At 44.9% G+C, this 25,517-nt stretch overlaps 2 protein-coding genes across 21 annotated transcripts in view; one reads left to right on the forward strand and one right to left on the reverse strand.

The window, feature by feature from the left end:
- The window catches only part of ELP4 (elongator acetyltransferase complex subunit 4), a 255,060-nt gene extending 247,919 nt beyond the window's left edge, over positions 1-7,141 (forward strand). Inside the window, exon 10 of one of the 2 annotated variants that reach the window (XM_017547124.2) lies at positions 446-5,969. In XM_017547124.2, the coding sequence (XP_017402613.1) occupies positions 446-577 (132 nt within the window). In that variant the 3' untranslated portion in view covers positions 578-5,969. Of the gene's footprint in view, positions 1-445 lie in introns of both variants that reach the window. The other variant, XM_017547126.2, reaches the window with a different exon arrangement.
- Positions 6,970-25,517, reverse strand: part of PAX6 (paired box 6) — a 28,257-nt gene continuing 9,709 nt past the window's right edge. For 5 of the 19 annotated variants that reach the window (XM_017547113.2, XM_017547116.2, XM_017547115.2 and 2 more), the window contains exons 3-14: positions 24,113-24,189; positions 23,667-23,727; positions 19,947-20,077; positions 19,117-19,158; positions 18,807-19,022; positions 17,934-18,099; positions 11,886-12,044; positions 11,343-11,425; positions 10,969-11,119; positions 10,754-10,869; positions 7,806-7,956; positions 6,970-7,074 (exon numbers count right to left, since the gene is read on the reverse strand). In XM_017547113.2, coding sequence (XP_017402602.1) covers positions 6,989-7,074; positions 7,806-7,956; positions 10,754-10,869; positions 10,969-11,119; positions 11,343-11,425; positions 11,886-12,044; positions 17,934-18,099; positions 18,807-19,022; positions 19,117-19,158; positions 19,947-20,077; positions 23,667-23,676 — 1,311 coding nt within the window. In that variant the 5' untranslated portion in view covers positions 23,677-23,727; positions 24,113-24,189 and the 3' untranslated portion in view covers positions 6,970-6,988. Of the gene's footprint in view, positions 7,075-7,805; positions 7,957-10,753; positions 10,870-10,968; positions 11,120-11,342; positions 11,426-11,885; positions 12,045-17,933; positions 18,100-18,806; positions 19,023-19,116; positions 19,159-19,946; positions 20,078-20,531; positions 21,084-21,200; positions 22,091-23,666; positions 23,728-24,112; positions 24,190-25,517 lie in introns of those variants that run through there. The other 14 variants (XM_017547119.2, XM_017547121.2, XM_017547117.2 and 11 more) reach the window with 7 other exon arrangements.

The following is a 25,517-nucleotide window of genomic DNA, read 5'->3' on the forward strand; positions in this document are numbered from 1 at the left end:
TTCATGGGAATCTATAATTGCTGAAAAGCTGCATTTAATTTAAAAAATTGCATGTTGGAGCCCTGGCAAAACAAAACAAAGCCAAAAAGAAAAAAGATATCCACCATAATTTATGTGATATTTTTCAATGATGCTTTTATTTATGTGTTTACATGTGTTCACTTCTGCCTAAATGAAAAAAGATCTTAATACATTTTGGTTTGGACACTGAAAATGTTCCACTAAGATTCCTGGTTCAGTTTCTGCGATGGCTGTAATTTGTAAAATCCAGTAGGAACAGGAGGTGATTATATTGGAATTCAGTCTGAAGAATTGTTTTAGAAGGAATTTTATATGCAAGACTAAATGCTGATCAACAGAGCATAATATTGTATTCTGAAGTATGCTAGCCAAAGGAAAATTAATTTTTTTTCTTTTTTTCTTCTCCTGAAATCTTCTGCCATAGCGACTGCATTTGCCTCCAGACTTGTCAGACACAGTGAGCCGCTCAAGCAAACAGGATCTGGCAGAATCTGCCAAGCGGCTGGGCCCAGGCTGTGGCATGATGGCCGGAGGCAAGAAGCACCTGGACTTCTAGGGATTCCTCCTTAGCCATTGCATGCAGAATTCTATGACACTCTAATTATGATTGCTAATAGCTTATGTAAATATTTTTCTTAACAATTTGACCCTCTACTCCTTGAAAAATACAGGATTGTAAAATGGGGCTGCCATTTCTCATTTTTTAACTTTTTACAGAAATAGCACAGCACAAATACTTTTAAAATTTTCCCTTCATACTATAGAGAAAATAATTTTACTTTTAAATAAACGCCAAAAAATGTCAAAATCTCAAGATGCCTGACTGTGGTCATTTGTGTGCGTGTACTAAGGCATTTAGTGTCATGGTAAAGTGCATGTCACAGCAGGTAGCATACAAAACATATGAAATTCAAGATTGTATATGAAAACATATTTTCTCTTTATTTCAGAAAACAGTCACTTGCCACCAAAAATGCTAAGTTTCTTTTTAATGAAAATGTGTTTGCTAATATATAAAATAAATTTTCATTTATGTATCTGGTTATTAAATTGATAAAGACAAAATAATATTTTGGGATTTAGACTCCGTGAAAGATAATTAGTCTGCCATAGTAGTTAATAAATATAAAGAACTTGAGTTCTTTATATAGAACTCAAACATAGAAAAAAGGAGTGGTTGGTCTTTAGTTTAGTAATCCTGAACAACTGAAGTCAGCACTATGAAATTATGTCAGCAGGCATCATTCAGGATTGAAATTCAAACTGACAGCTACATTTATGCTAGGGGAAAATACCAGGGGAAAAAACATATACTGAAGCTCCATGAGAGATTTTACAGGACATAGGTCTGAGACAAAGTGGAAAAATGAAACTAACTCAGATTTCCATTGCATCACATAAACCTTTTGCTAATCATGAACATTGGTTGGATATGTAAATTTCTAACCATATAAACATATCTTTGCAAGGGGGTGGATAGCCTACTGAACCAGTTTTCATATAAAACACTAGGTGTTTTAATTATAATTCCATATTCTCAAAGCTTTTGACAGATAATAAAAACGAAAGTTAAAAAGTAACTTGCATATTTAAGAGTCTTCATTTTTAAAAAGGTGTTCAACATCCATTGGGAGAAACTGAATTCCCGAAATACATTTTCAAATATATTAGAATAATTTGAAGCAGTTATAACTAGCATTTTTAAGCAGCTTGCTTTTAATATACCACAAATTACACTTTATTTGTTCTTGACAACATTGTAGAAAACAAAGACTAGGTTTTTAAAACTGTCTAACCAATATGATGAATGTCAGTCACTTAAAAAAACCCACTGTAGCATAAACACATACTGTATACAGCTTTTATTCAGAATTAGAATAATTGAATCAATGACAGTGATTTGCCAGGATGTCAAATCTCTCCATCATATCCTGTCACTACCAGTTTATTTTTTGTGATCAAAATCAAAAAGACAACTATTTTGTCACCCGCTATTTCATTAGTACTAAAAATCAGGTTTCTTATTGTATTTTTTTAGAACGTCTGGTTTATTTTTTTCATTTCTTTTAATTCTAAAGACAAATTCTTCCCCATTTTCTTTTCAAAATAAAGTTTCAGAATTGATCTGTCAGTTAAAATTAAAGGGCTTTTATATTAAGCAAAGTTGCTTTTAAATTTTAAAGCAACTTCAAAAAATTGATTTAGTCCATAGATAATAAATAATGTTGTGCGGATACTCCACAAAAGCTCTGCTATGTCCTTTGAAAGCATTATGAACATTCTGAATAAATTCAAATGAGTATTTTAGTCAGGTTATTATTTTAATAACTCTAACCTTTTTCTTACCGTGTTGATTCATTTTATACAAACACACAATGGAACAATTTCATAGCATTTGACTCTGAAAAGGAGATGTGAGGTCATCAGATATGTAAATTGCTTGTCAAAATACTTAATAGGTCATTGATTTACTTCTCTAGCTACCATGTCTATAAAATTAACAGCTAATTACTAGTTAATCTATGCTTTGCAAATAGATAAATACTATAAAAATTGAATGTGCATATTTGAACCCTCATTTTAAATATAAAAGAAACTTCTTAAACTCAGTAAAAGTGCATTTTGAATAATAAGACTACCTGGGCTTTCCAAAAATCATATCCAAGTGCTTTGTTTTTCTAATTCACTGGGCAGGCTTTGTAAAAATAAGCTACTAGAGAGGGCTATATATTTTTGTCTTCCTCTGATAGAAACCCACTCTGAAAATGTGTTTTCCTTTCTTCTGGAAACATTATTTGTTACTCATTATGTTAATAACTTACTACATAAACATATCGTTCTTCGGTAATGCTACTGTAGGTATAGACACCATTTTGATACATTATGAAATATACCCTCTATTAAAATAGATTTGTTTAAATTATCAACTTAAAGATATAAAAGCTTAAGAACAATGCCAAATATAGTATCTGAAATTATATCTTTTAAGTGTTTCTAGTATATGAACTTCAAAACCCTATATGGTATTCATTTCTTACACTAGATTTGCCTTTCTTTAACATGAGGTAAATATTTTGATGACTGCAATTTGCTCAGGTGCTAGCGTTCTAAAACCTTTTGAATTTCCTTTTAGTAGCCACTAGACAATATCTACTTTTCTCTTTCATTTATTCCTTATGTCCACCTCCAGGATCCTTAAATAACAGTAGACAAAATAAAACTACTTCAGAAGGAAGCGACACTCTGCAATCAATTCCCTGTCCATCTTTTAATTTTAACAGATCAGACACACATACACATAAAAAAGGAGAGTGGAGGGGAACCCTCTTCATTTGTTTAAGCCCATTATTAATGTCATTTCTAAGACAGCATGTTACTGCTTTCCAAAGATAGTCACCATCGACATTATTGAAATAAGCAGTACTAAATACTTACACTTTGAACTTTAAAACTGAGCAGTTGAGTTATTCAGTACCAAGTCAGAACAGAAAAACAAAAAAAGCAGATGACGTTTATTCTTGAAAAATGGAAAAGAGAAGAATATATATTTGGCCTTGGTAAGCCAAACATACAGAGAAGAAATGCCTTTTTTTTAATCTTATTAACATGAGGGCCCAGAGCAAAAAGAAATAAGTAAAAGGAATATAAACACAATCCTAAGATGACATTGACAGAACAAAGCTAAATCTGAAAATAACACTGAGTGAATCTTAGGAAAACTAGTGATAATAAAAAGTAGGAAGAAATGATGTGAGCTGTATCAAGAAACCAATTGTTTACCATTTAAGGGTTAGGAGGCATAGCTTTGGGGGAAAAATATTCTGGAAATTCATTGCAGTAAAATGCATTTTTTTACTTAGAACAATTTGAACGTTTATTACTTAAAACATTCAGCTCTTATTCTGTTCACCTGGTTTTCCCAAGTCAAAGTTTGAAGAAAAATTTTAGGCTTTTAGTCCTGTGATTCTACTGTGGTCTTCACAAATAGTCTCCATCCTGGAAGATGGTGTCAAAACATCCCTGCAGATACCCCATTGATAAATATATAAATATATCTATCATTAAATAAACAAAAATAAATTATTTCAACAATGAGTAAAAGGCCAACTCCCAGTCACTGCTACCACACAGTGCCTGCCATGCTGTCCCCAAGAGAGTGCCTGGAGCTCTGTTCGAAAGGACAGCTCATGTCCCTAGGGTGTGGGCAGAAGGCAAGGCAGCCGTTCCCATCCTGCTGGACCAGGGGGCTTCTGCAGCTGAGCAACTGCTTCTTCAGACTAAACCAGGATGTGCCACTTTGCCCTGACCCTCAGAGCACACATATACATGCCCAGGTGCATACATACAGACGCTCTGCTCCCACGTCACTCCTTTTCTCCCATTCCCACCTCTTAATGCCTGGTGTGCCACACCCAGGTCTCCAAAGTCTCTGCTCTCTACACAACAGAACCGTGGGCCAGAACTGGCTGCCTGACCCTGGTAGAAATCATAGCCAGTGAGAAGGAAGAAGTAAGCCAGCCAGCAGCTGTGGCACGCACTCCCACATAGCCGTTCTCTGACAGTTCCCTCAGCACACGGCCGGCCCTCGGGGAATGGAGACTGCAAAATGTCAGGAGGTAGAAATGTCTGCACGGGCAATTGTACCAACAGTGCATATGCGTGCGCACTCCCCTGAAAGAAGTGTGCCACTGTGCAGTGCAGGCTGCACAGCGCCTGCACTGAATAAAACTACATGCACACATACAAAAAACAATCAACTTACAAAGGTGACTCTAAATGTGCAGCAACTCTGGTTGAATAAAATTATTAGTGTATTTCATGCCAGAGCAATGAATCTCAATTACCTATTCACAAGTAATTCCTTAACTGAAAAACAGTAGATATTGAACTAGAAGGTTATATTTTTTAATCCTTCCATTAATTTCTATATTTCTGATCATTTGCTTTTGGCGATTTTTTTTTAAAGCATAGTACAATTCAGTGGAAGTGTGTCTTTGTCCCCAGAGGTTTCTGCATGTGCAAGCATTTTAATCCAGACTGCCAGAAGCCCCAGGCTTTTTACTGAAGTTTGCAGAGGAAAACTTATCTATATTGACTTATATGTTGCACAGAACAAATAAAAGTCTCAGACAGGCCTTTTTTACCCAACAAAGGCTTATTTTTTTTCCATCCTTTGCTTGGGCTCAAGCACTCCTGCCCTGCGTGCCTCCACTTTAAACATGATCAGATCTGTGCTTCATTGCGAATAACAACTGACCAACAATGGGCCCTGCTTCATAGATTTGGGAATGTTTGGCTTAAGCTGCCAATGACTGAAGCCCTTTAATTCCCACCGGCCAGTCACAGTCTGCTTTGTTGTTGTCTGTTGATGTGTCTGTGCTCATTATTCCTTGACATGCAACATCCCCCTCCACCCTCCAACCATCCACAACCGCACAGAAAGCAAGATTCAAATGGGAACAGCTGTAGTGGTTCAATGGGAAATGATGCCTCTTGTGCAAAGGGGAGGGAGACAGAAAAGGGACAGGGCCTATTTGAGAAAGGCAACAGCTTTCAGAGAGTCTCCTTTAAGAAATCTACTTTTGAATATACTTCAGTGAAATCATTGTTGAAATGGGCTGACAATGGAAATCTGCCCAGATTGAAAATGCCAGTCCTAATTCAAAAAACAACTCCTAATAGCTTGTAGCATTTTAAAATTATTTCTAGACTTTGAGCTTTTGAATTAAATGACTAACTAGGAAATGTTGTATATATGTTGTGGGTATAAGTGGGCACAAAGCTACACCCAGCATTAAGTGGAATTTTTTTCTAACACATTTTTGATTTATGATATCTACAAGAATTGTTGTTTTAAAGATCATCAGGATGTAAAATAGAGTGTGTATGAAAGTAACCATTGGTTTAGAGTGTTGATCTAACATGGAAATAAAATTTGTAACACCACACTATAAGGTTAAAAAGAAAATTGTATAATAAAGGAAATACAAAGGCTTTGGCATGGTTTTTGTACAATCAACAATGGTTAATTTTGATATGTAGTTGTGAACAACTTCAAAACACTTAAGTTTAAAACTCTTGCAAGCACTTTTAATTGATTAGGAATGAATTCTAGATGCACAAAATGATTGGACCGTGAACAGTAATACAACTATATCTAAGAACAATTAACTTTTGCTGGCCAAAAAAGAAACGTATGATTGCATGAAAATGTGTATAAAACATCTATAGAGTATTCTTGTCAAATATAAATGAAATTAACTTTATTATAGAAATCATTCTGAGGATTTCTAGGGAAGACAAATACTTAACATTTTGACATAAAACAAATTGGATTATATCGAAGACACACTCTACCTTTTAGCTATCAACTTTTTTCTTCCTTGAATTTATATCTTACCCTTTTTTGCACATAAACTTCATCTGTTAACAACCTTTGGAAAACCAACAAATATTTCTTACATAAATCTAGTGCATGTTGTTCCAGGTTTCATTATATGCAAAGGAATGATACAAACTTGGAACATCAGTCCATAAACTATGAACAGATGGGTAGCAGTATTCGATATATCTTGATAAAACTCTTAAAACCGTGGCAAAGCTTGTTGATCATGGTTTTCTTTTTTTAAAAAAAAACAATTTCATGACCAACACAGATCAAACATCCATCCAGTCTACGTTGTTCTTTTTTTCATTATAACATACAAATGCCCATTTACAAATAATACACCAAAATGAATAAAAGTTTGGATACCAAAATGAAGATTTGTTCCAACTGATAGCGTGCCTTCTGTATACAAAGGTCCGTGTTTCAAGTCCATTCCCCAGTGGTACAATAAAGGACACGGTTGTAGAACTGAAGCGCCTCTAACAGCCATTTTTCTTTCTTTCCTGAATGCTCAACTGTTGTGTCCACATAGTCACTGACTGAATTCACACAATATTTCCTTTCTTTTTTTATTTTTTTTTACTGTAATCTTGGCCAGTATTGGGACATATCAGGTTCACTTCCGGGAACTTGCACTGGAACTGACACACCGGGGGAAATGAGTCCTGAAAGGGGATGAAAGAAACAGCCATGTAGATATAACCTTTGAGAAACAGACATGGAATACAAATGTGTAGGTTTACAAAAAACAAAAACAGAAAACCTTTATACTTTCTAACACATTTTATTGTATTAAAAAATACTTCACTGTTACAAATATAAGTAGCACCTTCAGAAACGAGACAACATGTTAATATACACCTATTGGATCCCAGGTCCCCTCCACCACCATCCAAAAGAAAAGAAAAAAAAAAATCCCTCCATTTGTTTGAATGTTTGGACTTTTTACAATAAAACTGTCTCTGGAAAACCAATGCGTCAGATTTTTATTTGCAGCGAAAGGTCTAGAGGAGCCACGAGCTACGAACTACAAGGGCAAGAAGCATTTCAACAAGCACCCACCTACAGCTCAGTGGGCCACCTGCTGAGCTTTATCTAATAATCTGTCCTCAGAAAACTTGCAGTCTCAGGCTTTGTCTTCGTATACAACTTTTGTGACCAAATTCAGGAAAAACAATTTTGGTTTTTGTCTATATGGTATAAAGTTACTAATTAGCTTAACTGAATTTCCCTTTTCAATCCCCATCCCCCAGGGACAAGGACAGCAAAGAGTTAAACACGCCCTCCCACGAGGCCAGGAGATTCTGTTTGGGTAAACTTCCAGTGAATAGAGATCACCTGGCAAAAGAAACTGTACAGGCCACCTCTGTGCAGCCTGCAGAAAGCAGTGGCTCACCTGTTGAAGTGGTGCCCGAGGTGCCCATTGGCTGACTGTTCATGTGTGTCTGCATATGTGGGGGGGTGTAGGTATCATAACTCCGCCCATTCACCGAAGGGCTGGTGGGCAGCATGCAGGAGTATGAGGAGGTCTGGCTGGGGACAGGGGGCTGTGAGGAGAGAGGCAAACCTGTGGTTACTGAGAAACACATGATACAGCCACAGCCCCAGGCGCCCTCCTCCCCAAGAACTCTGCCAACAAATCCGATCATTAAAGATGCCTTCACATGAAGTACTGGAATTCCATATGATCAATCTAAGATTAGGCCTCCAGCAAGAAGAAAGTTGCCTATATATCAAGCTTCTAAAGCACTGTATTTTCTGACAACTGTCCAGCTAGATGGTTGCCTCTATCCAGAAATTAATAGGATTCTTGTCTCTAACCTCTGCTGGCATCTTTGGAGAACCTATAGCATGAGGACCTTCATCAAAACACATCCCCTCTCCCTGCAAATCTGGATTTATTTGGGAATCCTGTGACCCCTAAAGCCCATATCTCTAGCTTTGGGACAGAGGGCAGTGGGAGGAGGAGCTCTCAGTAAAGTATGGCTTAGCAACCTTGGGAACCTTTCACAGCCAGATTCCTGGGATAAAAGCTTCTTTGAAGAAGCAGATCTGTAATGACCCCAAGTTAAAATGATCAGAAGTGTTAGTAAACATAAACCACCCCCATATTGAGAATTAATCATAACTTCCTAATAGACCCAAAAGCCCAGATTGAGTTAGTAAATGTAACCCACCCACATCCTGAGAATTACCATGACTTCCTAACAGACCCAAAAGCCCAGATTGAGTTGTAACCAGAAAATCATTGCTACCCTGGAACTATTCAGAATGGCAGCACTGAGAAGATAAAACCTTTCTCCTAACAAAGCCCCTTATGAGCTCTCACGGTACTATGCGATGGCAGCAAACTTGGGATCAGTTAATAGAAGTGTGTCAGGAACAAGCGTGTTAAATGATAGTACAGTATACTATTATTTCTCTTCTCTGCAAACTGGAGAGAGGTTTCACATTCGAAGATCCACCATTCTCAGAGAAGGAAACAAATCAGAGAAGGTCCAGAGGAAGACACCCATGATTTGTAAAATGACTATTTTGGTCAAGAGAATGAATAAATGGATAGACAAACTGGCTCACCCACTCCAAAATTCAAAGAGTAGTTTTCTCTGAAGAGTAAAGTTACTGATCGTTTTGATTTTCTCTATGCTGAATGAATGCATGTACTTTTTGAATTATATAAATTACATAATTTTTAAAAGTCAGTGTTTGAGATAGATGGAATTCCCACACTGGTCTATGTGTGGAAACAATCTTGATATAATGGCAGCATCTACCTGTTGGTCTTATTATTTTCTCACATACACATATTGCTATCTTCACAGAAACCTGGATGTTGTTACAATATATGAAACTGAACAAGACACTCTGTGGCCTCATTAAAGTCTGATGATGACTGCTAACATCAAGTTCAAAGAGGCAAACAGGCCTTGAGGGCCCTGCCAGAATTTCAGTTTGCATTTGTTTCTAATTCCTGCAATAACTTCCTCTAGGCAACCTGACTTCTGGAAAATTCCAAGGCAGTTACAGCAATACCAACTAATGGGCTGTTAATCCCTTAATTTACATCAATTGCACTATGGCCAATAATATCCAGATGCAATAAAAATAAATATGTGAATAATTCCTCTGAAGTTGCTTATCTAGCTGCTCCTATATTAGTCTGAAGACTGAAATATTTATTCTGCTGTTATTTGGATTTGAAATCCAGCAAAAAATGCTCAGTGGAGAATAAACAATCTGTGTAGCCCCAGAGCTGTTTCCAGCAGGGGCTCACGCTGGTCATTATCGTACCATCTTTAACATCTCTAATTGTTGGACAAACAGGAGTTCTAGGAAACCATTGGGAGAGGCCCACCAGAAGACAGACGTTTTTCCTATCAAGAACCCATCATCAACAAAGGTCTAGTACAAACCACCTGCCTTATCCAACTTTCATCATAAAGGGTGAACCTAGTGCAAGGCCTCAAAATGTAGGGGCTAATAGATATTTGGGACAGAACTAAGAGGACAGGCAGGCTGTCATACCAGGTGAACAGCATCAAGCTTCGCCGGCAGCTAAGAGAGCCACAAACTTGTCACACCATTCACAGCAAAGACACACCAAATTTCCAGCAAATACCTGCTACGCCTTTCCTTATTGTAGATGTAGACAGAAAAACTAGCTTCCTCATTATATTAACTATATCTCACCATGTAAATAGGAATCCCATTTCCGATCCTTTTTTCTTTCTCATCAGTTTATCACACATACCCTAAGTAATGCCCCAAATGCATACACAGATTATATATTTAGCATGCAAACATAGTATAAACCCAAATTTGAAAATACTAATCTCTTGCTATCTGATAATGTGCCATCATTATTTCCACTTTCTGGCACCAGGCTCCCTGGTACCCAAAACATCCCCCCCGGCCCCGCCACCCAACATTATCCAGGTAACATTATGATAAAAGGCAGATCAACTTGACAAAACGACCAATTTTTATCATTACTTTTGTTAGGGCATGAATTAATGAGTCAACCACTTAAAAGAGATTGTATTGGCTGTCTTACTGGTACCCCAAACATGCCCCACTACCAACATTATCAAGCTAAACAGTATAAGAGGCAGGTTAACTTGACAAAACTGGACAGATTTTGATTATTATTTTTTAAGGCATGAATCAATGAGTCAATCACTTAAAAGAGATTGGATTGACTGTCTCTGACAACTGGTCAAGCCAATTACTGTAGTGTGAAAAGCTCCCAAGGCCACACACATAGCCAATGAGGTCCGAAGGCCCTGACCCACTCCTCACTTCTCTGGGGCCGGGGTTACGCAGACCACCTCCGGCCACACTTACTTGCATAGGCAGGTTATTTGCCATGGTGAAGCTGGGCATGGGCGGCAGAGCGGTGTAGGTATTTGTGAGGGCTGTGTCTGTTCGGCCCAACATGGAGCCAGATGTGAAGGAGGAAACTGAGGGCAAGAGAAACAACAGTAGTCAGTGTGAGAGTCAGAGCCCAGAGCAAACAGGTTTAACACATTGATTTGTAGTATATTAGTATTTAGAATTACCGGGTGTGGTGGGTTGTGGGATTGGTTGGTAGACACTGGTGCTGAAACTACTGCTGATAGGGATATGACTAGGTGTGTTGCTGGCCTGTCTTCTCTGATTCCTCAGTTTTTCTTCTCTTCTCCATTTGGCCCTTCGATTAGAAAACCATACCTGGAAATCAGATAGGACAGGTTAGCACTGTGCCTATGTCGAGCCCAGCCCCACCTCGACACCTCCGCTGCTGCCCTCCCCATACCCATGGCAGCAGAGTATCTAGCAGACTGAACCTGTTTTTATTCCTATAAATAAACAGTGCTCTGTACAAGCACCTCTGTCGCTAGGAAAGGCAAATGGTATGAATCACAAAGTGTGAAACTGCACTGTCCCTTGGTACCTGTATTCTTGCTTCAGGTAGATCTATTTTGGCTGCTAGTCTTTCTCGGGCAAACACATCTGGATAATGGGTTCTCTCAAACTCTGAAAAAATAAGTTGATTTTCCACATTGTGCCAGAACTACACAAAATATGTTGACCAAACTGGATCAAGCTGTTTCCCACCTCCCCACTCCCATCACCTCCAACCAATTCCCTTTAAAACGCTTCTAGTGTTGACTGTACCAAGTGAAATTTTCTTTGGAATGACATTCAATGACCTTTCTGTGGCCTGAAATAGCCAAATCATCATGTTTCTCTTATAAGCCAGATGCTTAGTCTTTGAATTACTGGTACATGAAAAGAACACACACACACACACACACACACACACACACACACACACACACACACAGAAGAGATGCCCAGAGAAAATAAAAAGACAGGAAAAAAAAAACCTTTTCAGTCCTCTATGCAAAGGGCCCTGGCTAAATTTAGCTCTTTGTACTGAAGATGTGGCATTTACTTTGATTTACTGCTTCTCTACTTTGAAAAACTCCATCACCTTTCTCCAGGGCCTCAATTTGCTCCTGGGTAAAGGATGTTCTATTTCTTTGCAGCTTCCGCTTCAGCTGAAGTCGCATTTGAGCCTCATCTGAATCTTCTCCGTTGGAACTGATGGAGTTGGTGTTCTCTCCCCCTCCTTCCTGCTGCTGGCAGCCATCTGGAACAAAAAGAATAGAACGGTAAGAGAAATTTGGAATAACTTGGAGCCTCCAAAAGGGACCTGGTGTAGTCTTAAACTCCAAGAGCATTATATGCCGACAGCCTCACCAAAACATTCCCAGGGTAACTGTCAGCCTTCTTTAAATAAAAGACATTTGTGGCGTTAATTACCTGACCACCATTTTCTTTGTTTTTATCAAGATGAGACTTTATAATACTCACATAAAGTAGCATTTCTTGAATGAAAAAATAAGCACCGAAGTTTCCAATTAAAATGATCTTTTGTAAGTAACCCTGAGTCCCCAAATGCCTCACTCCTTTCCCTACAGAATGTCTTTACCTATGGCTGTGCTGGGAAAATGGAAGAGTGATATTCAAGATTTCAGTTGATCTATAATCAGTAATTCCCATCTAATCAATTAGATGTTGATAGGTTTGTAGCAAATGCTATTAAGAAACCAAACCAAGCTTGTAATCTTTTTAAAAAAATATTTATCTAGTTTTTATTTGAATTCTGCACAGTCAATTTCATTTTAAAGGTTGTGAATTTAGAAGTGCTCGCATTGTTCTGCAGTTTTATTCAACTATTGTATGAGTGCGCTTCGCCTTGACACCTATTACGAGCACAGCTGTAATTATATCATCACCAAGAACAGGCTATAATTGCTGAAAATGGAATTTTATATTTAGATAAAAGGACTGTCCATTCTTTGTAATGTGTTGCACCAGAGAAAAGTAAGATTTCTTTTAAATTTTTAACGTGTAATTTTTAAAAAGAAATGGTAGAGAGTTCACTAACTAAATATTCTATGCTGCAGCTGAATCTTTGGCATATCATTTAAGTGGTACATTTTTAATTAGGGCATTTCCACCACTTTTAATGTAATTTCTATCATTATACCGGGGAAAGTTTTATTGTTTTCCTTTGCTGCCTGGAGGGCAAGATGTGCACTTGGGCTAGCTGGCTCCCGCCTTGCACCTTGCCTGTAAGGCCACAGCCCGTGTGAAGGGAAGCAAGACTGCCTGAACCCTGACTGGGCCTCCAGGGCCACTACATGCTGGGTCCTGGGTCGGGGGTCCTGAGGCCCCCAAGTGAAACCAACATGGAGTGCCCCCCATCCTCAAAACTTGGCGAGCAGCGCGGTGGAGGGGCCCCTAGGAGCGCCTTGGTGGGAATCGACTTGGCCAGGAATATTATTTATAACCAGGAGACAAAAGGCTGCGCCTTCAAAGAGTTCAGGGAATTGTGACAGGATCTAGTGGGATCTTTTCAGGAACTTTGAAATGTTTTAAAACCCCAACTTTCTCCCCCATTTAAACAGGCGGATTCATCAGCACTGGCCACCATATGGGCCCTTGGAGATCTATTGAGATGACCACCAACACTTGAATAGCGAGGGGCTGCTTTTCAGCGCTGCACAATGCCCTGCGAGTAAGGGAAACTATTAAACTCCTGGGGCAGGAGCGTTGGCAAACTTTCGTGGGCAGAATTTTGAGGCTACAATGAGCGCGGACAACAAAAGGATTCTCTTGAGGCGTGCAGCGGGCCACATTGTGTTACAAGGAGCCCAGTCAACAGACTTTTCAGTGAAGTGTGTTAACCCCTCTGCTCTGCTATCATTAATCACTGTCCGAAGAGCGGGCGCCTCCGTGCTATTTAGGGCGCTTGGCTGGGGGCACGGAGGGTGGATGGGGGGCCAGGGCCCGGCATGGGGGAAGGCAGGGAGGGTGGATGGGGACCAGGGCCGGTTTCCTACATTGGAGAGATGGAGGGGAGACAGGATGGAAACCAGTGGTGGGGGTGGAAGCAAGGGGGAAGGATTGGGGGCCTGGGTTGGGGGAAGGGGCGGAGGGCAAGGGAGGGAAAAAAGAGGGCTCAAAAAATACAAGAGGCCAGACGTATAAGAAAAAAGGACAGAAAAGAATGCTGAGAGGAAAAAGAGGCAGGAGGGCCGTACAAGAGTGGGAAAGAGAGGAAATGGAAGATGAGGGACAGAAAATATTAGTAACTGAGCCTCAGCTGGGCTCTGGGTCTTTGCACTCCATCAGAAAGGTGGGGGTCGGAGAGGGAGGGCTGCTCAGCTGAGAGGGACGGGCTCCACTCACGTGTGCAGGTACAGGCGTCTGTGCTAATTTACTGCCCCAAGTTTCCGGGGGGACTTTTCAAAGTGTTTTTCAAGGGAAAAAATGAAGGGACCACCCCCACTCTCGCTTTATTTTCGGGTTTGGTGAAGAAGGAAGACTGGAAATAGCTCCTTTTGGCCAACTAGAAAGGCCGGAGGGTTATTGCTTTTAGAAAACAGACAAAAATGTGTGCATCTAGGCACATCTGGCATGGGGGGGCGGACACTGAGAAGAACACAATCCCCATCTCCCTATGGTCACTCATGCCTCTGCCATCCTGGGGGCCCCACCTCAGTCCCTTTTCTGACACATTCTATCCGCCAATTAAAGTTGCCCGGATCTGCCTCCGAAGACCCCTGCAGATAGCATCCTCTGCTCTCATTTGCTTCTTTGACATTTTCTTAATTTTAAAACATGGAGATTCATATTATCCATGTTCTGTCTAACACAAACTTACACGCGGCCTACACAGGCACGCACGCAGTCGCCGCCAGGCACTGCGCTGCCTCCAGGACTGATATTTAAGGGAGAAAAGTCAGCAGGGACAGGAGAGCTCAATTTTAAATCTAAAAAAAAAAAAAAAAAAATGTGGGAAGCGGGGATTGGAATTAGAGGCCAGCAAAAAGAAATCCGGGGCTGCAGGACCCCTTCTAGACCCCGCGGGGAGAGGAGGAGAGCATATCGGGAAAGTTTGTCACTTTACAAGTGGCAACTCTTTGCAGCCAGGCAGTGACTTAGCGGTTGGTCTCACTTAAAACTGGTGCCTTCCCCCCCACCCTTTTGTGGATTTGCCTTCCGCTCTTAAAGCTTTTAACAAAATAAAACTAGAAGTTGGATCTCAACTCCCCCACCCCCACGATAAACCCAAGTGGTGGACAATTAAGATATCTTCTTTAAAAGGCGTCCCCTCGGAGCTGCGCAAAGCAGGGGCCTTCAATGGGTGCCGTTCACCTTCCAGCCTAATCCGTGAGAAGGCGAGTGAAAGCGCCTCCCATTATCCCAGCCCCAGGACCATCTGACGCTGGGGCTAGGATTGAGAGAGAGAGAGAGAGAGAGAGAGAGAGAGAGAGAGAGAGAGAGAGGAAGAGGGAGAGGGAGAGAGAGGGAGAGAGAGACACTGAGTCGCGCTGGGAAATAAAATCATTCCTTAGTTTCTTAGTGTCTTAATCAGTGAGGCGGAAAACAAGCAAGAAAAGATAGCAACCCGGTTGCGGCACCTTTTCAGCTCTGCAGCGCAGATCAAAACATTGTAGCATCTGTTGAAAGAGAGGCTGACTAAATCCTATAGAGGGCCTGGGTATTATGGGTGTGGGGGGTGGGGTGAGGGGAGGAGGTAAGAAAAAGTATCTCCGTGATCCCTAAAACCACCAAATCGCTGGAGAATTGGGGCTGGATAGAGTTGTCTCTTGTTGTTGTCAGCCCCACGTCGTCGCGATTTTATTCACCGCCGCATGGCGTTGATCAGATGGAAACCATATTTGTCTCCCTCTGAGACCTAACCTCGCCTTATGCTTTTGGAGTAATGGACTCTTTAAACCCCAAGAAAGGCTTCCCGGGCTGGGAAAGGGAGCCAGGGAGGGAGGGGCCCCTCTTAGCGCCAAAAAGCCTGAGGATTCCCCGGAACGTGAAGCGAAGCTCGTCACCACTGCCTGCTACCCCCATGCCCGCAGCTCTATGTGCTTCGAGGGTCCTGTGCCTGGGCTGACAATCACCCCCAAAAACCTCACTTGAGGGTGGGGGTGTGGTGGTGATTGTCAGTTAACCCAGAATTTTCTAGCAACTAGGCGCGTTAAAGTGAAAACCCCCTCCTGAACTAGCGCCACCTCTGGCGCCCAGGCGCCCAACCATCACCGGTGGACCCTAACCCGTTAGACTCTCACTTCCCGCCCTCAGGCTGACGGGGACTAAAATCTGCTCGAATCGGTAACCACCTCTGGTGGAAGCTGCTCCCCTCGGCGGCTTCTGTCCCAACTCCAAGAAGCGGGAGGGGGGTGTCTCCTGCGCCCCAAGCTCAGGGGAGCCCAAGCGCCTAGGGAGCTGGGGATGGAGGCTCTGGGCTCAGCCTTCCCAGGCCTGGGCCACCGTGCCCCTGCATCCCCCCCCAAGACTTCTACAACCAAGTGGGCCAGACTCTTGGTGGGGGAGGGACCACCAGGACCTCAGATTGCTGGAGGCTGAGGGGTGGACGCTCGTGAGTGCGAAGTTCGGATATCACTTGGGTGTGTCCAGAGTCTACACGTAGGAATCCTACGGTTTCAAAGGTCAGGCAGGCATGAGGTTGCCTACACTCGACGGGGTCAATCGCTAGTCTCACCAGAGGCGGGAGCGGGCCTAGGAGTCCTCTGCGCTCCCTCTGGGAGGCGGCGAGTTCCTGCGGGTTCAGGGCCGCGCGGGCGGGGTCGCCCAGGGGAACCGGGGCCCCGCGAGTCAGGAGGCCTCCGCTGGCCGAGCAGCCGCGCTGGGAAACAAGAAGCGAGCGCTTTGCTCCCTATCTTCCCAGTGTCCGTCCTATATTGTTTTCTGCTCTTAAAACTGACATGTCTAATTGGCAATTGGTGCCGAATCGTGTCCAGAGGTCTCTTGTGGAACATTTCTACAGCTGTCTCCTTCAACTAGACGCTTATTCATGTCGCCTTAATGAGAAACAAAACGTTCTCTAATGAGCAATTACAGAGCGACAGGATTGTTCCCATAACAAATTCTTGCGAGTGACAGAAGCATCCTTTGTACCAGATATTTCGCATACTGTTTCCGATTTTCCCTTCCCTCGCCCGACTCCATGGAGGCGCCGGGCATCCGGAGCTAGTCGGAGAGCGCACGGACGCGCCGGCAGCCTCCTAGCCGTCCTGCGCACCGCCCCCGGTCCGGAGCCCCCAGGCTCGGTTGTGCTCCCGGGAGTGAGACGCCACGTCCCATTATCCCGCATATTATCTCCTTGTCACGAGGACAACAAATACCGATTAATCTTCGGAGTAAACTGTTTCCTATTCTTGACGAAGCTACCTAGGGGTGTGGAGGGGGCGGAGGAGCCAGCTGACCCTCCTCCCTACTGGCTCCTCTTCCTCCAGCCCTTCTCACAGACCCTGGGCTGTTCCAGGTCCCATCTCTCCTCCCAGACTCAAGCCTTCCCGGTGCTCCGTTGTCCTGCTCACAGTATCTTCACCCACCACTTCCACATATTCGCCACCCACAGAGAGTGAGAAAGTGGGGCCCAGAGGGGCGAACGGGGGAGGGGCAAGGATGGTGAGGTGGTTGTGGCTGGGAGACCACCGCTTCCAACGCCCCATTCCTGACTCGGCCCTGAATCTCCCTGCTCTCCCTTTCATGTGCACCCTACTCATAGTCACATAATTTGTCAATTACAGCAAAAAGCAAAACGATACAATTATGTTTACCTCGCAGTCTGTCAGTGTGTTAACTTGTCACACTTCTACAAGGGGGCTCTCCCTGCATTCTAATGCCAAATTTGAATAGTGCACCATGCAGCTCATTCTTATGCACACAGTTCAGCCCGCAAACACACACACCAGCCACCTTCATACCACTCCGGACATACACAACCCTCACATTCCCAGGCCAACAAGATGGTTTAACCAACACCACCTACATACAATGCAAGTCGATGTGTCCCAGGCCTTCAAATGCAGTCTCCCCCAGGACATTCCCCAAGCTGGAATTCCGGGGTGGAAAAGGTTGAGAGAGTAGGGGATAGACAACAGGCTGCCTATATGGAGAGCTGGGTTGATGGCTGCTTAGGTTTTACCTTGCGTAGGTTGCCCTGGCACCGAAGTCCCCGGATACCAACCAGGGCGGGTGCCCCAGCTTCCGGTCTGCCCATTCAACATCCTTAGTTTATCATACATGCCGTCTGCGCCCATCTGTTGCTTTTCGCTAGCCAGGTTGCGAAGAACTCTGTTTATTGATGACACCTGCAAATCAAACCAAAATCAAAACAAATGGTAGTGTCTCCTGAAGACATAGTCACCCATCTCAGCTCCCCTACCACCTTAAAAAGCAACGCTCAACCTATTAAAAAGCTCCCAGCTACCCAGGGACAGTGGGTGGATTTGCAGATACACCATGGAAAAAAAAAAATGATAGCTATCACCTTGGGCATGGAAGTTGAGTTGGGTAGAGAACTGGGGGGAGGGGGTTTTTCATAGTTGCTCGGTGTCTCTGGTGACCTAACTCACCTGGTTGCTTTGCTTTCTTAAAAGACTTCCCCCCCCAAAAAAATTTAGACTTGGTGTAGAGCTTTCTTTCATTATATTTGTTTAATATTAGGATGGAAATGGATGTGTGACACCTGAAGGAAAGTTCTGGCAGGTGGATTGGGACGAAGTTACAATCTGGTTTTCATTTTCCTTCTTGATTCAAGTGCCTTTCCCGCGTGCCTCCGCCCTCTGTTTTGCAGCATGCAAATGAAGTGAACGATTCCCCACACTTGACTCCCATTTTGCAGACAGTCAAAGAAAGGTCAGGGCATTCCTCTCTGTTCCCCAGGTACAAAGGAGACAAGCGTGGAGCAGGGAGAAGACACAGACTAAGAGACAGTGGAGAGAAAGGGTGGGAGGAGGTAAAGAGGAGAGAGCGTGGGGCTTAGGGCAGGGAGAGCAGATGTTCTCAGTGAACTTACACTTGGTATGTTATCGTTGGTACAGACCCCCTCGGACAATAATCTGTCTCGGATTTCCCAAGCAAAGATGGACGGGCACTCCCGCTTATACTGGGCTATTTTGCTTACAACTTCTGGAGTCGCTACTCTCGGTTTACTACCACCGATTGCCCTGGGTCTGATGGAGCCAGTCTCGTAATACCTGCCCAGAATTTTACTCACACATCCGTTGGACACCTGCATAGGGGAAGTGGACAGAAAACCACATTATTAATAATTTCAAGACAAAAATAAAATTGTTTAAGTATGCATTAAACAATGACAAGCTTACGTTTTGATTGTCCAGCACTTGGACTTTTGCATCTGCATGGGTCTATAACACAAAAATATACCTTCAATGGTACGAGAACTTACTGTAGAGAGCTTTTTTCTTAAAATTACATTTGTAGCCCTAAAAACTACAAATATGATGATACTTTGAAACAGTTTGAACTCAAAAACAAATTTAAAAGTTTTTTTTAAAAAAACTGTTTTCTTAAACACTGCCTGAAGATGCACCAAAATGAAGTCAGATTAACTGATTTTTGTGCTGACCTTGCTTAAAGTGGTGTTATGTTTTAAAGAGCAAAGGTAAAAAATAAACTGAATTTTTACTCCTTCTTCTTCAAAAAATGCCCAATTGAGTAAATATGAGTTAGGGATGAGTAAATAGCATTTGCCTTTTTAAATCAATGTATATATTCTTCATAAACATGAAGAATAAACAAATACCTCAAAATCTGAGGTAAGCAGGGGCTGGGGAGAGCACAATGAAATTATGCAGGTTTATATAACTCAGCTCATTACAGTTCATAAACTGTTCCCACAATAAATGTCTTTACCAAATAAAAAGAGAAAGGTTTTAAAAAAATATCCACACACAATATTTTTCTGAAGCAGATGAGTTATCTTATGTAGCTGACCCAAGTTGAAAGAGATAGGGAAGGATGGTGGAAGGAGAAGGGAAAGTGGGAAGGCAGGGGAGTGGGTGGAGGACTAGGGACTGGAGTGGGTGAGGGTGGGGGGTCCATAATTAGCATCGTTTACAGTAAGAAATGAAGAGAGGGCGTTGAGATTGGAGGGCCGCGGGGGCGGCGAGTGGGGCGGCGCCGGGAGGATCACCTGCAGAATTCGGGAAATGTCGCACGGCCGGGCCCCGCTGTGAGCTAGCTCTACAATCTTCTGCCGGGTGGAGTCCGGCAGTGGCCGCCCGTTGACAAAGACACCACCGAGCTGATTCACTCCGCTGTGACCTGAGGAAAGGGAAGGGAGAGGAAAGGGGAAAAGAAAAGAGGAGAGCAGAATGAAGAGGAAGAAGAGGGAGAAGGAACAAGATGACAGAACAAGAACAGGAAGGAGAAGAGGAATGAGAAGAAGAAGGGGAAGAGGAAGAAGGAGAAGAGGAGGAGGAGGAGGAGACAACCACAATGCATCCTCATCCCCCTGCCAACCTGTGCCAACCTTGGCGATCAGGTCCCTGCTATCGATCAAAAAAGGACAACGGGACCACCAGCCATGCGGGACATCGGGCAGCCCAGCCCCAAACAGCCGTGCCCCTGCCCACTGGACTGCAGCAGCAACACAGAGTCAGACACATCCCAAGGATCAAGAACACATGAACCTCAGTATCGCCATAACCCCAGAGAGCCCACTGCCCCTCTTCATAAACACTGCAGCCAGCCCCTAAACCCACAAAGCGCAAAGAACCGGCTCTACAAATCTCCCAAAGATCCCCTCTGAGTGTCACCGCAAACCATGGGTTCTATAGATCCCACAGTGAACCTCCAAGGTCTCTGCAGTGTTGGAACCGTTATAACAAATCTTACAGCCCTTGAGTGCTCCCTTGGACGCTGAAGTCCAGAAATGTTTGCATCACCGTCCAATCTGGCCAAGGCCTGGCACAAGCAACGAGTTTGGTTTTGTTTGGTTAGAACAGAAGAAGGGAGAGGAGAGAACTAGAGCGGCCCATCTATGGCTGGCGAACCCCGGTCCAAGTTTCCGCACCTCCACTGCAGACGTGAGTCAGAGCCCGGCTCGACTTCAGCCACAGACAGACAAGTCCAGCCACCGCAAGTAAGGCTTAGAGCCGGCAGTCGGTTCGCAACCGCCACTGCTCGCTTTACTTCCGCCGCTGAACTCCGCCCTCCCCTCAGCCAAGGACAGATATTAGCAAAAATCAAAAACAGAAAAGAAAAAGAAAAGACCATATCACTGTGTTTCCCATCCCTCCTTTATCTTTGTATCTCACAACCTCATCCCCTTGGTCCAACCTTAGAGAATAGGGAGAGGGAGTTAGCCCGTTTGTTGCCTCCCTCCCCAAAAACCACAGACACACAAATAAAGCCAATTGCCAATTTCTACTTAAAAATCTCCAACCTGCAGCCCCGACTCTAGAGAGCAGCCCTCCCAGGAGAAGACGTGGCTCCCTGTTCGGCGCTCCCTTCCTCTCCTCTCTTCTCCTTGGAGCCTACTGATAAAATTGACTCCAGGAGCCAGAGCTTCTTAGCAATAAATAAGCTCCAAATATAGAAGAGGGGGGAAAATATGATGAGCCTCTCTGACATTTGTCTTTAAAATAAAACTAGCTGCACGTCAAGTTTGAGCTTAATTTCTGGAAATAGGCGGAAGTCGCTCCGGATCATGCATGGAAGGCTAATTGAAAAGATCAGTCGGGGCGCTTGTGGCAGCCTTGTCACTTTGTGACAGTGCTCCGCTCCGGGAAATTGCATCGTCACGACAAACAGGACCGTGATAAAACGACCCTTTCCGTCCCTATTTGTAGATCACTCAGACTAGATTGAACTGCACTCGTTTACCCTTCGAGGGGAGCAGTGTTTTCAGGGTAGCCGAAGGCTTGGGGCTGAGGGGGGCCCCTCACCGAGGCGGGAGGGGGGGGAAGGCCGGGGCCTCAACTCGATGAGAAGTGACAGGCGTTTGGGGGATCTGGGCTCTGGGCTCTGGGCTCCGGCAAGCAGGGACATTGCGGGGACACCGCTTCTCCAACAGAGCAAGGCCTGGCCCAGGCTTCCGGTTTCTCCTAAATTCCCTTTATAGCCTTTCTTTGCCTCCCAAGTTCCATCTACCGCTCCAGCTACAGAGCCCAACCTCTGGGCACAGGGAGCTTCCCGGAAAAAGAAAGGCTGTCCCAGAAAGAGACCTAGAGAGACTTTCCAAACTTCACACATAGCCACGGCAATTCCCAGTCGGCTAATGCCAAGGCGGGCGCGTGAGGCTGCTTACATGTAGACCTCCCTCCTCATGCATTTCAAAAACTACGTGCTCGCCACCTCGGCAGCCACAGCCTGCGGGTGCTCGCCCAGGAGACGCCAGGGCCAGGGCGCCACTCCCAGCATCGAAATGGCAGTGAGGAAGCAAAGCTCCAAATTCCCCTTCAGAGGTTAAGCCTCAATCATTGTGTCCCTTCCCTAGGGACGGCTGGCAGTCTCGCCCAGTGGCGCTGATTATGCGCCTAGAACTCGACCGCGAAGCAACTAATAGGAAAACATATGGTGTCAATTTGGATGCTCCGCGCCTCGCGCACACCCGGGAACTAGCGGCACAAAGCCCTGCAGGCCGGCCCGCGACCCCGCGCCCCTCAGGGCTTGCCAGCCGGGCCGCAGTGGCAAACGCTCAGCGCTGCGTGCCCTGGCTGGGACCCACCCAAGAGAGAGCCTGCGGCTGGGGAGTCTGAGCTCCGAGAGGAGAGCCCAGCCCCCGAAGGGGAGTCTTCCGGCCAAGCCCTGGGATCTGGCAGGTTCTGCACAACTACCCCCGCAAAACTCGCCACCTTTGTGCCCCTTCCTGAGCTACGGGGCGCCTACCAGCCCCGGAGGCACCAGGGGGCGACCAGCGTTTCCAGAAGAGATGGATAAGGTGCTGGGGACCCTCTTTAAGCCTTTGTGGTTCCTGCAGGGCAGGCTGCTAGACCTGGGCCTTTCCACACTCCGAGTTCAGTTGAGCCCTGACGCCGTTGCCTTAACTGTAACCTCAAACCAGGCCTGGTTTCACTGGGCCTCCAGGCTCCCAGGTCCGAGCTCTAGACTAGCCCTGTCACGTACCAGCACCCACCAACAGAAGAGGAAGGTGGGTGGGGCCCACGGGGTCTGGGCAGCGGATAGCAGGGAGGTACGCGAGCCAAAGTATCAAAGGCGCTCTGAGCCTGGGACGATCAGGACCCACGCAACTGCAGTTGCCAGGGCAGGGCTTTCCCAATTCCTGGGCACAGCCCCCACCTCCTTCCCAGACCCAGTAAACCGTGCTCCCTCCCGCACCCTGTAACAGCGAGTTTACCACTCCTACCCTGCTGCAGGCCTGGGGGCTCCTCTCCCCATCCCTTCTAGGCCCGTAGATGGGGTGGGGAGGGGAGGCGCTGCCCTGAGAGTGACTTGGGGAGGGAAGCCCCCACCCCATCCGGATGGTGGAGACTTTCAGTCTTGGCTAAGCCCAAAGGGGCCTCCTTTTCCTAGCCAACTAGGAGAAGCCTTTGCCCCGCCCTGCTCAGCCCAGCCCCTCTCTCCGGGGTCAGAGCCCGGGCAGGGGCGGGGAGGGGGTGTGAGTTACAGGATTTGGGGGGGATGGGGTTTCTCTACCGCAGCTTCGAAAACTCGGGCGGGCTGTTCTTAAGGGCCCAGCCCCTACTCCTCCAGTATCGAGAACAGCAAAGCAAACGCCCTCCCCTTTCTGGCTGCCGGGCGCAGAGGGGGGAGCAGCCGCAGCAGGTCCCCCGGCCTTAGTCAGTCTACAGCCCGGCCAGCACCGGCGCCGCGAGCCTCTGCGTCCTCCCCTGACCCTCATGTACGCGCATCCCGAGCCCGAAGTCCCAGAAAGACCAGAGGCACTTACTGTTCTGCATCCTGGCGCTGGCTGGGGGCCTCGGGATTCCACGGGGCTTGAATATGGGGCTCTATTAGCAAGAAAATAGGAGTTAATCTCCAGGCAACTGCTTCAGGTAGGCCTGAACTCCCAACCGAGAAGGACGTGGGGCCGGGACTGGAGAAGCTCAGTTCTTTAGGAACTGATCCACTCAACTGCTTGGGGCGATCTGAGGGTCACCAGCTCTGCCCTGCAGTGCATGCAAAATCTACCCTTTGGGGCTTCAAACAAAATACTTGAATATCCCCAATCTGTTTCCCCTACATTCTTTAGCAAGTAACCCTTTAATCAGTAGAACTGATGCCCCAATTTTGAATTTTTTCTTCTATCTGAACTATAGTGAAGAGACTTCCTGAAATAGTTTGTTTAGACTCTTTGTGGGTTTTGATGCCCAGAGCAGCCACCACAGAACTTGCCTGAAATCTCGGATGTCTGTCCACTCTCAGAATAAAAGGCCTCACACATCTGCGCGCCCCTAGTTAAAGTCTTCCCCCTAAGACAAAACAGAAGGAGAGAAAGGTATATCAAGCTGTGGTTCAACAGCATAGGTGCATAGGCTCTCTGAGCCCCACTCTCAAGAAAAACACACGCATCTAGGGCTCAGTCAAACTGCTATCAAACTCTGAGTCCCAGCATTACACCCACATTTTCAGCTGGCGTCTGGCACAGAAGTCTCCATCCTTTAGGAGAGGCTGCTCTGGTCTGGCTTGGAAGAATTGAAGAATCTGGCAAGTTGGGGTCCCACTTTGCAAAAATATCAAGAACCAGGAAAAGGGGAGGGGGGAAACAGGAGGGAGAGTGGAGTAAGGAGTAGAAACCAAGAGCTGAGGTTGAGGGGGTATGAGGAGAGAGGGGAATACTTGAAGTTTGGAGACCAGGGGAAGGGGACCTTGGAACTTCCTGGTGCCCAAGAGCAAGGCTGGAGCAGTTTGGGATGGCTGCAGGGCCTTCCTCCTTCCTTAAGGAATTTCACAAGACCCCAGAACCCAACACTCTGATTACCCCTTTATCTCCCGCTCCTCTCCCCACACCAAGAAAGCTTCCCAATGGCCCCCTCTCCATCTATCTCCCAGCTTTCTAGGACTTTGAAAGTGACAAGCCCAACTTTTTCTCCCAAACCTTACTTATTGTGATTAACTTCTCTTTTGCCATTTAGATCTTCACCTTTTTTACAGTACTGTGACACACCCTGTCTACCTCGCCTCACTGCTTTAAAAAGTACGAACAGGAGGGGGTGAGCGTGGTCAACAAAGCCTACAGACGGCGAACAATGGCTTCTATTCTCTGCCTTTCCTGGAACCCAAGGAGCAAAACCGAGTCTCCCTAACCAGCAACACAGCTTCCAACCAAATGTACCATCAACCCGCCAACTCACAAAGGGAACAGAGGGACACTTCTAGCTTCATAAGCCCTGACCCAGTGTGGGGTTCCCCGAGGCTGGTCCTCCACAAACCCCTCCCTACCTTTCCCCAAAAAGAAGGCTTTCGGACAAGTGGAGAAAATAGAAAAGCAATTTCTTGTTATAAATATCTGGAGGTAATTGTGTTACTGATGTGAGTTGTTAGAGGCTGTAAAAAAATACAACGGCACTGTGGGGAGCTCAATTGGGAAAAGGGAGTTACAATAAAGAGCCCATTCAAGAGCTCTGGCCCCCCCCCAAAAAAAAGAGGTAAAATAACAAAATTGTCACAGCATCTTTTCTCCCTGTTTTTTTTAAAGTGCATTTATTTTTTCTGTTTTACCTATGATGATTATTGATTTGCCTGCCTGCAAGCAAAGAATTTCAAGAAGCACATTTTGCTCTACAAGGCCATTCCTGGT

Source organism: Cebus imitator, unplaced genomic scaffold (assembly GCF_001604975.1).
Source record: "Cebus imitator isolate Cc_AM_T3 unplaced genomic scaffold, Cebus_imitator-1.0 Scaffold195, whole genome shotgun sequence".
Lineage (NCBI taxonomy): Eukaryota > Metazoa > Chordata > Mammalia > Primates > Cebidae > Cebus > Cebus imitator.